General features: G+C 45.5%; 1 protein-coding gene across 1 annotated transcript in view; it reads right to left on the bottom strand.

Moving 5' to 3' along the window:
* The window catches only part of IQCK (IQ motif containing K), a 74,053-nt gene that overhangs the window by 31,652 nt on the left and 28,986 nt on the right, over positions 1 to 13,415 (bottom strand). Inside the window, exons 5-6 of the mRNA XM_087815227.1 lie at positions 13,294 to 13,346; positions 13,083 to 13,160 (exon numbers count right to left, since the gene is read on the bottom strand). Of these exons, the coding sequence (XP_087671353.1) occupies positions 13,083 to 13,160; positions 13,294 to 13,346 (131 nt within the window). The remainder of the gene's footprint in view (positions 1 to 13,082; positions 13,161 to 13,293; positions 13,347 to 13,415) is intronic.

Here is a 13,415-nt window from a genome sequence, read left to right as displayed (position 1 = left end):
ATCTCTGATTGGTGTGCATTCCAATTTAATGTGGCATAAATTCAAGAATATTTTTAAGTTAAGTTCTACTATATCTTAACAAGCAATAAAAGGTCTCAAGTGCTGGGTCAGTTGACAGTGTCTGCTATCGAGGGATTTCTCAGATTGGGATGTGATTCTAGGGCACGGATACCATATTTAAAAACCATGGCTAAATTCTCTTTTCTTTTTTTCTCCTAAAAGTTTTATAGAGATACTAATTGCTGACAAGAACTTACAAGTCTGACTTAATTTTGGTTCCTTATGTTTCCCCAAAGCACAGCTACCTCTGCAAAGCAGAAGTCAAGACATTTCAGATGCAGTACAAAAAGAATAACCTCTGGAAGGACATGGATCATAGCGAGGCTGTTCCCAGCGCAGGATCCCAGATGTGGCTTTGCAAGTGAGGGACTCCCAAGTGCCCTGGGTTTGGAGCTCTCCCTAGCGACTGCCATCACTTGAATTTACTCTAAGTCCCATGTATAGAGAGGCTGACTAACCTGTCCAAGGTCACACGGCTTCTAGTGGCCTAGTCAGAGCCCACACCAATCCAATCCCAAACCCCAGGCTTCCCTCACAATGCCGTGCTCACACCAGACCTCAACTAGACACAGACTGCCAAGCTAACTGCCAACAGTGCAGGATCCTCAAGGGTCTGGGCTTTTACTTCCCTCTCAACTGGGACTTAAAAACCACCACCACCAAAAACATCACCCTTCAAACAGTGTATTTGTGTGAATGAATGAATGCTCTTTAGAATTATTCCAGAATCAAAGAAATCACAGCCAGGGAGAACCCTGGAGGTTAGCAAGGGCATTTCTGGTGAGCAGCACTGTTGCCAGGTGCTGGGTCTCCAACCACGCAGACCCTCCCTTTCTACGATACCCACAAAGGAGGCACTTCTACTTCTTGGAGAGATCATTACACCCTCAAAATGATAGCAGTGTCAGAAATCTTTCCCTAGTGTTGTCTCCATTTTTGAATGATGTGGTGGCTTCTTTTTCTGGTTCCATTTTTGTTTTCATTTCCTCTTGTCTAACAGCCGTGTCTTTGGGCTGTGGCAGATGGAGCATTCTTGTTTAGCTGGAGGCTGGCCACTGGAGAGGCATCAGCTCCCAGCTTTCCACATTAAATGTCTCTTCGTCCACTGTCCTTATACTCTGACACCAACAAATCACATCCCTTTAGTAAATCTCCTTCGCTAAAAACCAATGGCTTCTAGGAAGCCCTCAGTGTTTCTCTGACCTTGGTCTGCCAGCAGTGAATTCAGAATAATGCCATCCTGAATTAACGCCAGCTGGTATGTGCTGAGCGCCTTCCGGGCCCTCCAGTCAGCCTTGCTCCTTGTGCTCCAGCCATGCCAGCCTCTTCATCCCCTCAGACATGCCCTCCCACCTCAGGGCTTTGCTGAGGGCTTCCTCTGCCTCCAGTGACCTCTTACCCAAGCCAGGACATGACACAGCTGTGCAGGTTGCTCTCTGCTCATGAGCACCCAGCTGGGCGTAGGGAACTGAAAGCCCCGCCAGGCTCTGCTCCACGAGCCATGAGCCACGCTGCATCTGCCCTGGGGCAAGGGATGCATCTGCCCTCCTCTAGGAGTGTCTTTCCTAATTTGCTCAAAGGCACCTTAGGGTTGGGGGCCTGACACCTTTTTCTCTAATTCACCCTTATTCTTTCTTCCTATCTCTCTTGAATGCTATTGAAAGATGTCTTTTGATTAGGTCGGGGCCCAGTGGAGTCCTGTGCAATTTTCCTTTCTAGTCCTTGGCCCAATTTGGAGATAGAACTCCGTGATTATCTAATTAATGCCCAAATCCTCAACTGAACTGAAAGCACTGCGAGGGCAGAGATGGGGCCTGTGTTTGCTCCTCTGGGTCGTTCAGCACTTAGGACAAGCCAGGCACAGAGTAGACACTCAATAAATACTGTGGAATAAGCCCCTGTGCCTGGCACAGTGTGCCTTGCACTTTCCACACACAGTTTTATTCAGTCCTCACAACACTAATGAGTTACTGTGATTCTTCTTGTAGAATGAAGAAACTGAGGCACAGAGGAACAGAGGGACTCGTTCAAGGTCACTGACCATTTTCTGCCAAGAATGCAAACTGGCCAGGAAACACAGAGAACGTCCCAAAGAGAAGAGAAGGGCAGCTCACCAGGTCACAAATAGGGAATAAAGGGTCTCACAGCTCAAGTGTCAAGCAGAGCAAAACCCAGTCACTTGCCTAGAAGAAAATGATGAGGGGAAAAAGCTGTAATAGGGAATATGCCCTCTTGGTTAGCCCTTATAGCAACAACTGGGCAGGTACCCACTTGTCTGAAGCTGCACAGGGAAACCCAGTGTCAGGACAGCAGAACACAGTGGCGTTTGTCACTTGTATCTGGGGGACATTCGACAGCACCTTTCCATTCAGCTGCAGCTTTCCTGCTTTAAATATGTTTTCTCCACTGATGTCATGAAATACTCAAAGTAACAGTATTCCTGTTTTGGAATCGCAGTAGAAAAGGAGAGCTGCAAATCTGGGACCCACAGGCTGGGCCAGCCCAACAAAGGGCTTTCACCAGTAAGGAAACCCTCAACCGCTCTGCATCACAATGTTTCCAAAGGCGAGCGGGTTTCTAATAGGCCTGAAGGCAGTAATATGAGGCCACCTTTAGTGACATCCCTGCTTTCATGGCTAAATAAGGGGTGCTGTCCAGTTCTCAAACCAAGAGTAAGTATGAGAGAGCCAGTGCAAGTCAGGCCAAATGAAAAGAACTTAATCTTCAGAGAATAGTCCCTGGGAATTATCAATCATTTCAGCAGGCCAGCTTGCAATCAAAGAAAACAAGACAGGCCCTTTTCTCTCTTTTGGAATCAGTGCAACTGGCTCCAGGTCAAATAAAAATAAGAGATTGAGTAGAGGCGGCCACTCATCACGGGGGAGTGGGGAGGGGGAGAAGATGAGCGCGCCAGTCACAGGGGAAGGCAGCTGAGGCTCCTCGCGGGTTTCAGCCAGCCCCAGAGCAGGCAGCTTTGCACGTCCCAGAGCAAAACAGCACTGCCAGTACTCTTCCAGTAAGAACTGTTTTATTGGTAACGCTCATGTCATGTTCTTTTTTCCCCAAATTATTTCATGTGAATTAAATGTATCTGAATCTCAAGAATCAATGCTTTAATTCTGAGAAAGAACAAGAATTAATTTTTCTGATTGTGTGTGTGTGTAATACACACACCTTGCCCCCTTTTTGGATGCTAAGCGAGAGATCTGCAGGACCTAAAGAAGATAGAGCATAGTACAAGACACATAAGAGAAGCTGAGAATTTAGTCTTTATTAATTTCTCCATCCAGTTCTAAGACAAGAGGTAGCATCCAAAATGGCATTCAAGCAAAATAAAGCAGAAAGGAGAAAAGCTTGCTTTATATTGAAATTTAAATCTCATGATCCAAATTCTATCCACTTACCATTAGGTAAGAGACTAAGTTGTTTTCTTGGAACATGAGCGTACAACCCAGATGCAAAGCCATTGACAAACGACGCAGACCCTAAACCAACACTGTCATAAAGCCTTCCGCAAGCCCAGTATTGGATACTGCTTGCCCTCTAGTCAGTAAAAGAGATCACCCATCCCTGCCCTCAGCCTTCACTGGTTTCCCAAGCATTCTCGTTGAAGACATCACAGTCTTCAGGAATGAACTTCAAATATTTGGAAGAAGTACAATAGAGGTTGGTTAACTGGAATGGTCCATCCAGACAGCGAGTGACTGGCCATGAGGATGGCCTCTCACGAGATTCTTTCCGTCCCAGCCTCCTATGATGAGAGGGATAACTCCCAAAGCCGGCAGGGAGAGCTGGCTGCCTGACCCTCCAGCAGCCTTAAAGCACACTGAGAAATCACGGTTACTAGGATGTGACTTTGCTTTCACCATCTCAGCAGCTCCACCCTGGAACCAACAAGCAGTTATCACCCAGCATCAGGCTGACTCACTCTCCTAGGTAAACAGAGTGGAGTCGCAGGTTACCACCCTTTCATTGGAAGCTGCATATGGGTCCAGTTACCAGCTCTCACTAACAACCTGCTACAAGACCTCATGCTCAACCTTGGGCCGCATGCATAGCCATGTTAAAAATCAGGGTGATTTTTATGCTTTTTCATAAATATGCCCAGATTGCTGCGTTATTGAGTCTCCCTCCTCTTGCTGTAATTGGTGAGCCAGGCAAGGTGGCGGTGGGAGGGGAGGTGGGTTTATGGGAAGAGCAGACCACCTTCCTCCCATCAGTGGGAAAGGAGCCTTCCCACCCTGCCAACCCCTGAAGGGACCAAAACCTGTTTTCTGCCACAGATGCCTTTCCACTTTGGCAGGTGGGAGTCCTTCTCAGAATAATGTTTTTTAAATACATAAGATTGAAAAGCAAACCAATTACATCAAAATAAAGTTATCACAATGCTTAAAAAGTTAGTGATATAGTAATATATGTGCTTCCAAGTTATGCAGTAAATAAGAAGAGCTAATGCAGCTCAATTAACTAGTGTAATTTGAAAGGAGTGACAAGTGTAATATTTTACAATCGCTGCACCAACTGTAATGTGACGTAAAATATCTGATTGCTTTTAGTGACAAAGTCGCAGGCACTATGGAGGCTATGAGGCTTGTTGCCCACAGACAGAGACTAGTGGAAATAAAGAGGTCACTTCCCCTCCTGCAGGGATCCCTGGATCATAGACAGTTGTGGCTGGAACTAGGCAAAGAGGAAAAGATGAGTTTTACTCCCAGAATGGCACTGAAGATTAAGGATTTAAAAATAAACAAGATGAATCCAAACAGTGAAAGGAGGCTATCTAAAAACAGAGTGCCCCAGAAGATATGGAATTAACATCCCCCCCCCCCCCAAAGTTATTCACGGTGGCTTCCCAAACGGAAGAGAGTCAGTGTACTATAGTGAAGCAGTTACTGGGGACAGAAATAAAAGTTTCAGATTTTATTCCCAATAAGCTGTGATTCTTCACTAAACGCATTAAATTTTCCACATGGAACTTTCCTCCACTTCATTTCAGTAAATGGCTCCCCGTTCAGACAGCTGCTCGGGCGGAAGTTTTCAAGCCATCCTTGCCTTCTCTCTCTCACCCCACATCCAACCCAGCAATAAGTCTTGGTTCCAACACCAAAATATATCCCACATCCAAGCTCTTCTTACCTCCTCCTCTCCAGGCTGCCATCACCTCCTCACTGGCCTCCCTGCTTGCACTAACAGAGCTGATAGTCAACTATCCATCCAGCCACCAGAGTGATCGCTTTTAAAGATAAATTGGATCATTCTACTCCAATAGTTTCCTATCACATTCAAAAGAAAGAAGAAAATTCAAGCTCTTTATCACGGCGTCCAAGCCCCACCCCAGCCAGCCTCTCTGGCCTACTTCCTCCGGGCTCTCAGCCTCCCTCGCCGCCTCCTGCCGCACCGGCCAAGTCTGTTCCCCTTGCCCGGCCTTCATGCACTGCCCGCCGCCTGGAACACTTCCCTCCACCTTTGCCAGGCTGGCCCCACTCTGTCACTCGTGCCCTGTGCACGTGTCACCTCGTCAGAGAGAGGAGCCTTTCCTAGCATCTGTCTAAACCACTACACCTCTGGCCCAGCCCTGTCACTCTCTGCCTACCGACTCTGCTTTATTTCCCTTCAAGGCGCTGGATCTTCTTTACATCGAACAGTAAGTTCATTTGTTAGTTTGGTTATTGCCTGTCTTCCCACTACCATGGAAACTCCATGAGACCCACATTCTCCACGCTATTCATGGTACCTAGAAAAATGTCTAGAACAAAGTAAGTATTTAATAAATATTTTCAAATGATAAATAGCGAACTTCCTCTAATGTCAAGTTTATGAGAGAAAGATCGGAGGGTAAATGCAGATATTCTGACTTTCACTTGCTTAGTCATTCTACTACCCATGCTTCATCTTGCTAAAGCCGTGGCTACCACTCTTTTAAGATTAAGTACAAAATAATATTTATCATTCTTTGAACACCTACTCTGAGCCCTCCACAGTGGCTATCTTTCATTTTCAGCCGCTCATCATTCCTTCCCCTCTTCCTTGCTCTCAGCTCTTAGGTTCTGCTTTGATAGGTTCCCCCTCTCTGAATTGGGCAGAATATGGGTCACAGTGCCTTGCCCTGATGTGACCAAGGAGTGCACCTGAGCCCCAAGCTCAGCCAAGCAGATGCTGTTTCCCTGGATCAAGACTCCCGAGTGGACTGTCAGAGACAGGATTCTCCCTGGCAGGGTGCCTTAAAGACGGGTCACTAGCCTGTGCTCCCTAGACCCCTGCACCTGCTTTCTAAGGCCTGGTCCTTACCTTTTCCTCCAGGTTTGTGAGTTATCTTTTTGCTTCTAATACATACTCTTTTTCCTTAAGTAGCCCTTCAATTTCTGTGGCTTGCAACAGAGAACACTGAAACCACCCTGAATCCTCCCAGCAACCCTCAATGCAGGTATTATCCCATCCCATGGTACAGGAGAGAAGAGCATGGCTCAGGGATGTGAAGGGCTTAGTTCCAGGGGACCAGACTGTGGCAGGCCGCATAACAGCCTCCCGAGATGTCCACGTCCAATCTCCACTCTCTGTGAACACATATGTTCCCTTGCATGGCAAAATGGACTTTGTAGATGTGATCAGATCTTGTGGTTATCCAGGCAGGCCTAATAACATAATCACAAGGGTCCTTATGCAGAAGGAGATGTGACAATAGGAACCAGAGGTCAGAGTGATGCAAGGAAGGGTCACGATCCCTCTAGAACACAGGTGGCCTCCAGAAACTACAAAAGGCAAGAAAACAAATTTTCCCCTACAGCCTCCAGAAGGAACTGATTTTTGGACTGCCAGCCTCCAGAACTGCATGAGAGTAAATTTGTGTTGTTTTAAGCCACTAATTTGGGGGTGACTTCTTAAATTGAGATCCAGATGTGTCTGCCATGCTGCCTCCTACAGGTTCCCTGAGCTCCTTCCTAGAAACAACAGGAGGAAGGAAAGGAAGCCAACTGTCGCAGAGAAGGGGCCACCAACACGCCAAACCTCATGCCGGGCAGAGGCCCTTAGCAGATTTACCTATCCCAATATGTCCCAAACTCAGGAAACAGCTCTCCTGCCTTCCTGTTTGAAGACCAACGCTAATATAAAGACCAAACATGATTTGTTGTCCTCACGAGTCTCTCTGGCCTATGAAATCACTGACAGATGTCTACCTTGCCATAAGACAAAATAAATTAAAAGGGTTCTTTCTTTCAACAGGGAATGACAGCAAAGTTTCTGCCATGCCACCATTTAATTATGATCTTTAGTGCAAGATGCATACTGTTTACTGTGCCATTTTGAAGGCATGAGCATTTCCATCCCACTGTTATCCTCAGCGCCAACAGACTATCACACAGCTGGTGCTTGTCCTCAAACGACATGGTGACACTTTTGTTTTCACCTCAGGTTTTGGTTATAAGATACCTTTCAGCGCCATGAAAGTATTGTGGATTTTTCCCTTTTGTTTATCAAAGGGTAGATAGAACTTAGCTGAAAAGACATTTCACCCAAAGCAACCTTTTCTTTTCTCTTCTAAAACACAAACTTTGTTTCATTGAAGCTCTCTGCTTTAAAGATGTCTTTCTAAACCTTCCCCCCGGGGACCTGGACCAGAGAGGCAGCAGTGCAGTTTTGTCCCTGTGCTTAGTGATTTATTCTTGCAAATGAATCTGACCAATTCTTTTCAGTTAAAATAAAAAGTGAAATTCTTCCGGCCCTTAATATGATAGCGCATAGTTCCACTGCTTCTGACTGAATGGTTGAATCATGACTGTGTATCACAAGAGAGGATGGTGTTGGATTCATAAACAGGAAGGAGGCCAACGGGAGATACGCTGGACCCACCGCTGCTGAAAGGCGGGGAGGAAAACAGCTCAACTCTGGTCGCGCATGCAGTGCACGGTACTGTTGTTCCCATTATTACTCCTTTCCCTGTAAGCTCTGCATCCCTACTCTTTGCCATATGCCTTTCGATTTCTCCCTTTTGGTGGGGTCAGCTTCCCTATAGCACTGCTATGGAACTTGCACTGGCCACTGAAATGTGAGCAGAAATAATGTTTGCCATTGCATGGGTTGGCCACTGCTCTTCTCCCAGAATGAAGAGACATGGAGCAAAGCCAAAGGTAACATGCAGCCAGCATATCACAGTGTGAAGAATAAACCTTTGTTGTTATAAGGCACTGAGATTTGAGGGTTGTTTGTTACTGCAGCAGAACCCAGAGACAGCTAATATGTAATATTGGAGGGTAGTTGGGTAAATATCATGTAGTAATACATGTTAGTCAGAACTCTTGTTTGAAAGCATTAGAAACCTAACTCAAACTGGTTTAAGTAAAAAAGAAAAAAAAAGGCATTTATTGGCTCACTTAACAGGGGTAGGGCTGGCTTTAAGCATAGCCTGATAGACAGGTTTAAACAATGCCACAGGGACTGAGGCCCTGGCCACCTCTCAGCTCTGCTGTATGTCTGGCATAATCTCTTTAGCTTCTTGCCCTCAGCAGCTCAAGGCTTGTCACCTCAAAGCTTCAAATCTAGAGGAAAAGAGCGAAAATCTTTCTTGGTTGCTTCTTGAAAAATCTCTCGATTATCTCTGATTGAACCAATTGGGGTTAACCACGCTGGTGAGGTGGATTCACTGCTGGGATCGGCCAGGCCAGCTCAAATGCCCAGCGCAGAGCCAAGGCGGGGTCAGCTGGCTCACTGTCTACACGAACCGAGAGTGAGGACGTTCGGTAGCCAAGAGAAGGGGGAAATCAATGCAGGGCTGGAACAAAACATAAATGTCTCCTGCAGACAGCAAGAAACGGAATGAACAGAACTAGAGCAAACACCCTTTAGCTCTGTAATCATTAATTCCTAAAGCATCTCTGTGGACAGCAGGAAACCTACAGCATTATAGAGAAGAGAAACTAAATGTTCCTGCTATTTGGGGTGAAGCATCCTTTTGGAAGGTTTTTTAGCTCTAATTAATTTTATGATTAGCCTTGATTTTAAACATTTCCTTTTCATAATATAGTTTATTTAACAAATAGGTGTATTTTATATATGATAAATATTGTTATTTTTGTAAACCTAAGAGAATTTTTAAAGGGTTGTCAACATCCCTGGCTACATAAAAATGCAGTTTTTTGGTTCGTTTTTTTAAGTCATGGGAAAGAAATGGGTAACTGAGAAGGGATGGAATGGACAGAGTGAAGAGCATGTTAAATTATGGGGAAACTTTGTGAGAAGGGCCCATCATGTCTGTGACAAGCAAGAGGCAGCCACCCCGTGACAAATAATCCTAGCCTCCCAGCTGTGATCAGACGGTACAGTGATGTCGAGCACTGAAGACAGCTGGGTAGAGTTTGTCCTACCAAGAACATTAAGACCCAAACTCACAGTTTAGAGGGCTCCCCAGGTTGGTAGACAGGAGTATCTGAGTACCAGCACACACATAATATACAGAGGATTTGCACTTACACGGGTTACACTCTAAAGTCAGGACATAGATGAAAATCACATCAGTCAAAATTTTCCCTTCACACCCCTTAAATGACCCACATAAAGACCTAACAGCTTTCAGTCAGCCTCGCACAGGCAGTTTTCTCCCAGTCTTAGTACAAATCACTCTAAGGACCAGGTGGTAAGAGGCCGTAGTAGTGTAATCAGCCATGTCCTTAGCAGCATGGACTCGCAGCCAGGCTTCCTCAAATCCCTCCTCTGCTATTTACCAGCTTGTGACCTTGGGCAAGTAACTTCCATAATTCCTTTGTGCCTCAGTTCTTTCCCTGAAATGTGGCTGTCATCATGACAACTAGTACAAGTAGAAAATCCATGCATTCCCTTACATATCACAGTCTTCCTTGCAGTTGGTTCGGGGCCATGTGAGGAGGTAAAGTAAGGAGAGGCGAGAAGGTTAAGAACTAGGGTGCCTCCTCCAGCCTTTCCTTCCTTTACTTCAGTTACCTCAAAGATCCTATGTTCCAAATAGTTATAATTCATACGAGGGCTGTCCAACCTGGGCCAGCCATTGTATGAACAAAACAAGCTGTTACTGGGTTAAGCCACTGGTGTTCTGGTAGGGTTCTAACAGCAACATAGCCTAGCCTAGCCTAATACAATGGGGAGAGTGATATTTCCTGCTTCCTAGGGTTGTTATACAGGTTAAGTTAGGTGATATTTATAAATTGTTCAGCACTGTACCTGACTAAACATGATATAAATGCTTACCAGGTACATAGGTAGGTACACAGAGACAGACAGAAAGAAGTAGCTGCTTTATGAGCTGCTCATGTTATGAGTGGCACATAAAACTGAGAACAGCTAAGGAAAAAGCTGAGTCTTGTGTCCTATTTTATGCTTCACCTCCAGAGTGGAATTGTTTGCACTTAAAAAATTCTTCTCTATTTCCCAAGAGCATAGCACTGAATTAGCATAAAGTAAGTACACATATACTATAATCCGACTATATATAAAATCTGTCTGCAATGGAGAAGGGACTAAGCCATCACTCCTTTGACAGCTTCAGAATGTGACTTGCTGTCATCTGCTTCACCCCTACCCACCTTCTCTGATACTTCATCATTCATGCATACTGCTGACCCCTCCAACACATGGCTTCAGGTCCACACGATTCCATTTCCCTCATCTTCCCTCGTGTCAGCCACTCAATAGAACAGTTACAACTTAGAATGGGTTATCCTCAAGACTAACACATCTCAGCTTCCCAAATTCCTGATCTGATCATAACTTTCTCCAGCCCTCCAGCTTTCCCACCTACTCACTTCTATTTGTATTATCTGCCCTTACATGAAACTATGGTTTGGGAAGGGTCCTGGTATCCCCACTAGGACAGGAAGCACCAAACTATAGCCTATGGGCCAAATCTGCTTTTGTGAGTAAAGATGGATTGGTGTGGCTGGGGTGGCTCAGTGGATTTAGCGTCATCCCATGCACCAAGAGGTCACAGTTCGATTCCCAGTCGACACATGCCCGGGTTGTGGGATTGATCCAAGTAGGGGGCGTGCAGGGAGCAGCCAGTCGATGTTTCTCTCTCATCGATGTTTGTCTCTCTTTCCCTCTCCCTTTCTCTCTCTAAAATCAATTATATACATATATATACACACACACACACACACACACATATATACACACATACATATATGTATATAAATATGTAAAAGGATGGATTGGAACAAAGCCACGCCCATCTGCTCACGTATTGGTTTCATGCTACAATGATAAAGTTGAGGAACTGTAACAAAGACCGTACGTGGCTGCAAATCCTATCTTCTACAGAAAAAGTTTGCTGACCTGACCTAAAAAGCCATTTCCCCTCTCCCCAGGAACTCTGAGATTGGAGCCCCGTTTTTAGGGCAAGCCAAGGCGCCAACCACACTAACCCTCCTCCCCACTGTTGCTGGGAGAAGCAGGTTTGGTGAAGGGGAGGGGGAGGGGGAGGGAGAATGAGACCGACATAAGGGAAGGGCTGGTGGATTGCGCACCTTCAGAGGAGCTCTCGGGAAGGGTGACCGAGGCCTCCCAGCACCACAGGCTTCTCAGTTGGGCCCGTACCTGCCACTCTCCCCTTGCCCTGGGGGCCATTTTCCTGCATGACAGTTGAGCTTCTCAGCATGACCACATGAAAACTCAGTCTCCCCCACTGTCTGTCACCGCAGCCATCTCCAATGGAGAAGCACAGCCCTCAGCTGGGCCTCTGTCAATAGTGCCGAGGCTGGAAAAACCCGGATTAGATCTTGTTTCCTGGCTGCTGCCCTCTTTCTCCTTAAGAAAATTGGTTCCCACTTGCCTCTCTGACTCTTCCTGCCACGGGCACCCTCAAGGATACAGCACCTGAGTTCTTGCCTCTCGAAACCAAATCTGGGCAACCACCAGCTTGGCCACTGCCCCAAGGGGTTGGCTCCGGGCCTGCCAGGAGGGCCCGGGTGTCTTGGGCTGCCCATTTCCCCGCAGCGCTTTGCTACCATCTGAACTGGAACACTCACTACAGAAACTCCCGCCAGCTGCAAACGCGGCCCTCACCCCAAGGCCTGGAGCAGTACTTTATTCTTCTGTTTTCTCCACGGCACCAAGCTCTATGCATCGCACTTGGTAGGTAGTCAATAAATATTTATGGAATTGAATTAGATTAGTACCACTTAAATTTTTATGATGCCAAGCATGCCAATACAGGTACTCAATAAATGTCAGTTGCCATCATCATTACCATTGCTATGTCACTGATAAAAAATAGCCCACATAAAATAATACTACTAATTTCATGTGATATAACTTAATTTTATATGGTTAAATAACTAATTTTAAGAGCTCTGGAAGAACGTACTATAGATCAAACTGATTTTCTGTGAGAAGACTTGGATGAGAAGGATGGTGAAAGAGAGTTCTAATTTTATCTGTCATGTTCTAATATTTTAAATGTAGAACTGATGCATATAACTAAAAATTAATAGTTAGAAAACTTTAGTCAATATTTCCTGAGAAATAATGACCTTTAAGGAGTGAGAAGGGAGGCAGAATGGAGAAAGGGAGAGGGAGAGAGAATGGAGAGATAACTTACTTAGGATAAGAATTATTTAAAGTTTTTACCCTAGCCTCTTTGGCTTACTGGTTAGAGTGCTGGCCCATGGACTGAAGGGTCCTGGGTTTGATTCTGCCAAGGGCATGAGTGCCTGCGGGAAGCAACCAGCCCATGTGTGTCTCTCTCTCTCTCTCCCCTTCCACTCTCTCTGAAAAGCAATGGGGGGGGGGGGGGGGGGGGAATCCTCAGATGAGGATTTAAAAAAAAAGAATTGTTTAAAGTTTTCTATTTTATTTCTGAAGTGCTTCTTGAATAATCACTGCATGGGTAGATGCCCTTAGCCTAGACTGAAAGCAAAGAGAGAAAGGAGGCACAAATGTAACTGGCCTGGGGACCTGGGTGGATTACATGAGTTAGTTCTCTTAGATTTAAGAAAACTATCATTAACATGATTTTAAAATCAGGAATAAATTCTTCAAAGCCTTATGTGGGCACTTACTGTTGCGTCAGCCACTGCTCCACGAACGGGATGGAGCAGAATTCCGTAGATGGCTCCCCTGCCCTCTTGGGGTTCTGACTGGTCACGATGATGCCACATGTTTGATTGACAAGAACACAATAAGGAAGAATTTAAGTCAATTGCTGCTACCCTGCTTGCAAATCAACACTACTGAATCTTTAGGGCCACTGAATATTCATGAAAAACTTACTTGTATAACCACTCGGTCAGAAAATCACAGGCAATGAATTTGGTTCTTTTCCTCTAAAGAGAGAAGAAAGAATTAAATTATATTCTTTGCTCACATACTGAGCAGGACAAAGGAAGAGAGGT

Source organism: Miniopterus natalensis, chromosome 3 (genome assembly GCF_054644295.1).
Source record: "Miniopterus natalensis isolate mMinNat1 chromosome 3, mMinNat1.hap1, whole genome shotgun sequence".
Taxonomy (NCBI): Eukaryota; Metazoa; Chordata; class Mammalia; order Chiroptera; family Miniopteridae; genus Miniopterus; species Miniopterus natalensis.
This window is presented reverse-complemented; position numbering and strand designations above follow the sequence as displayed.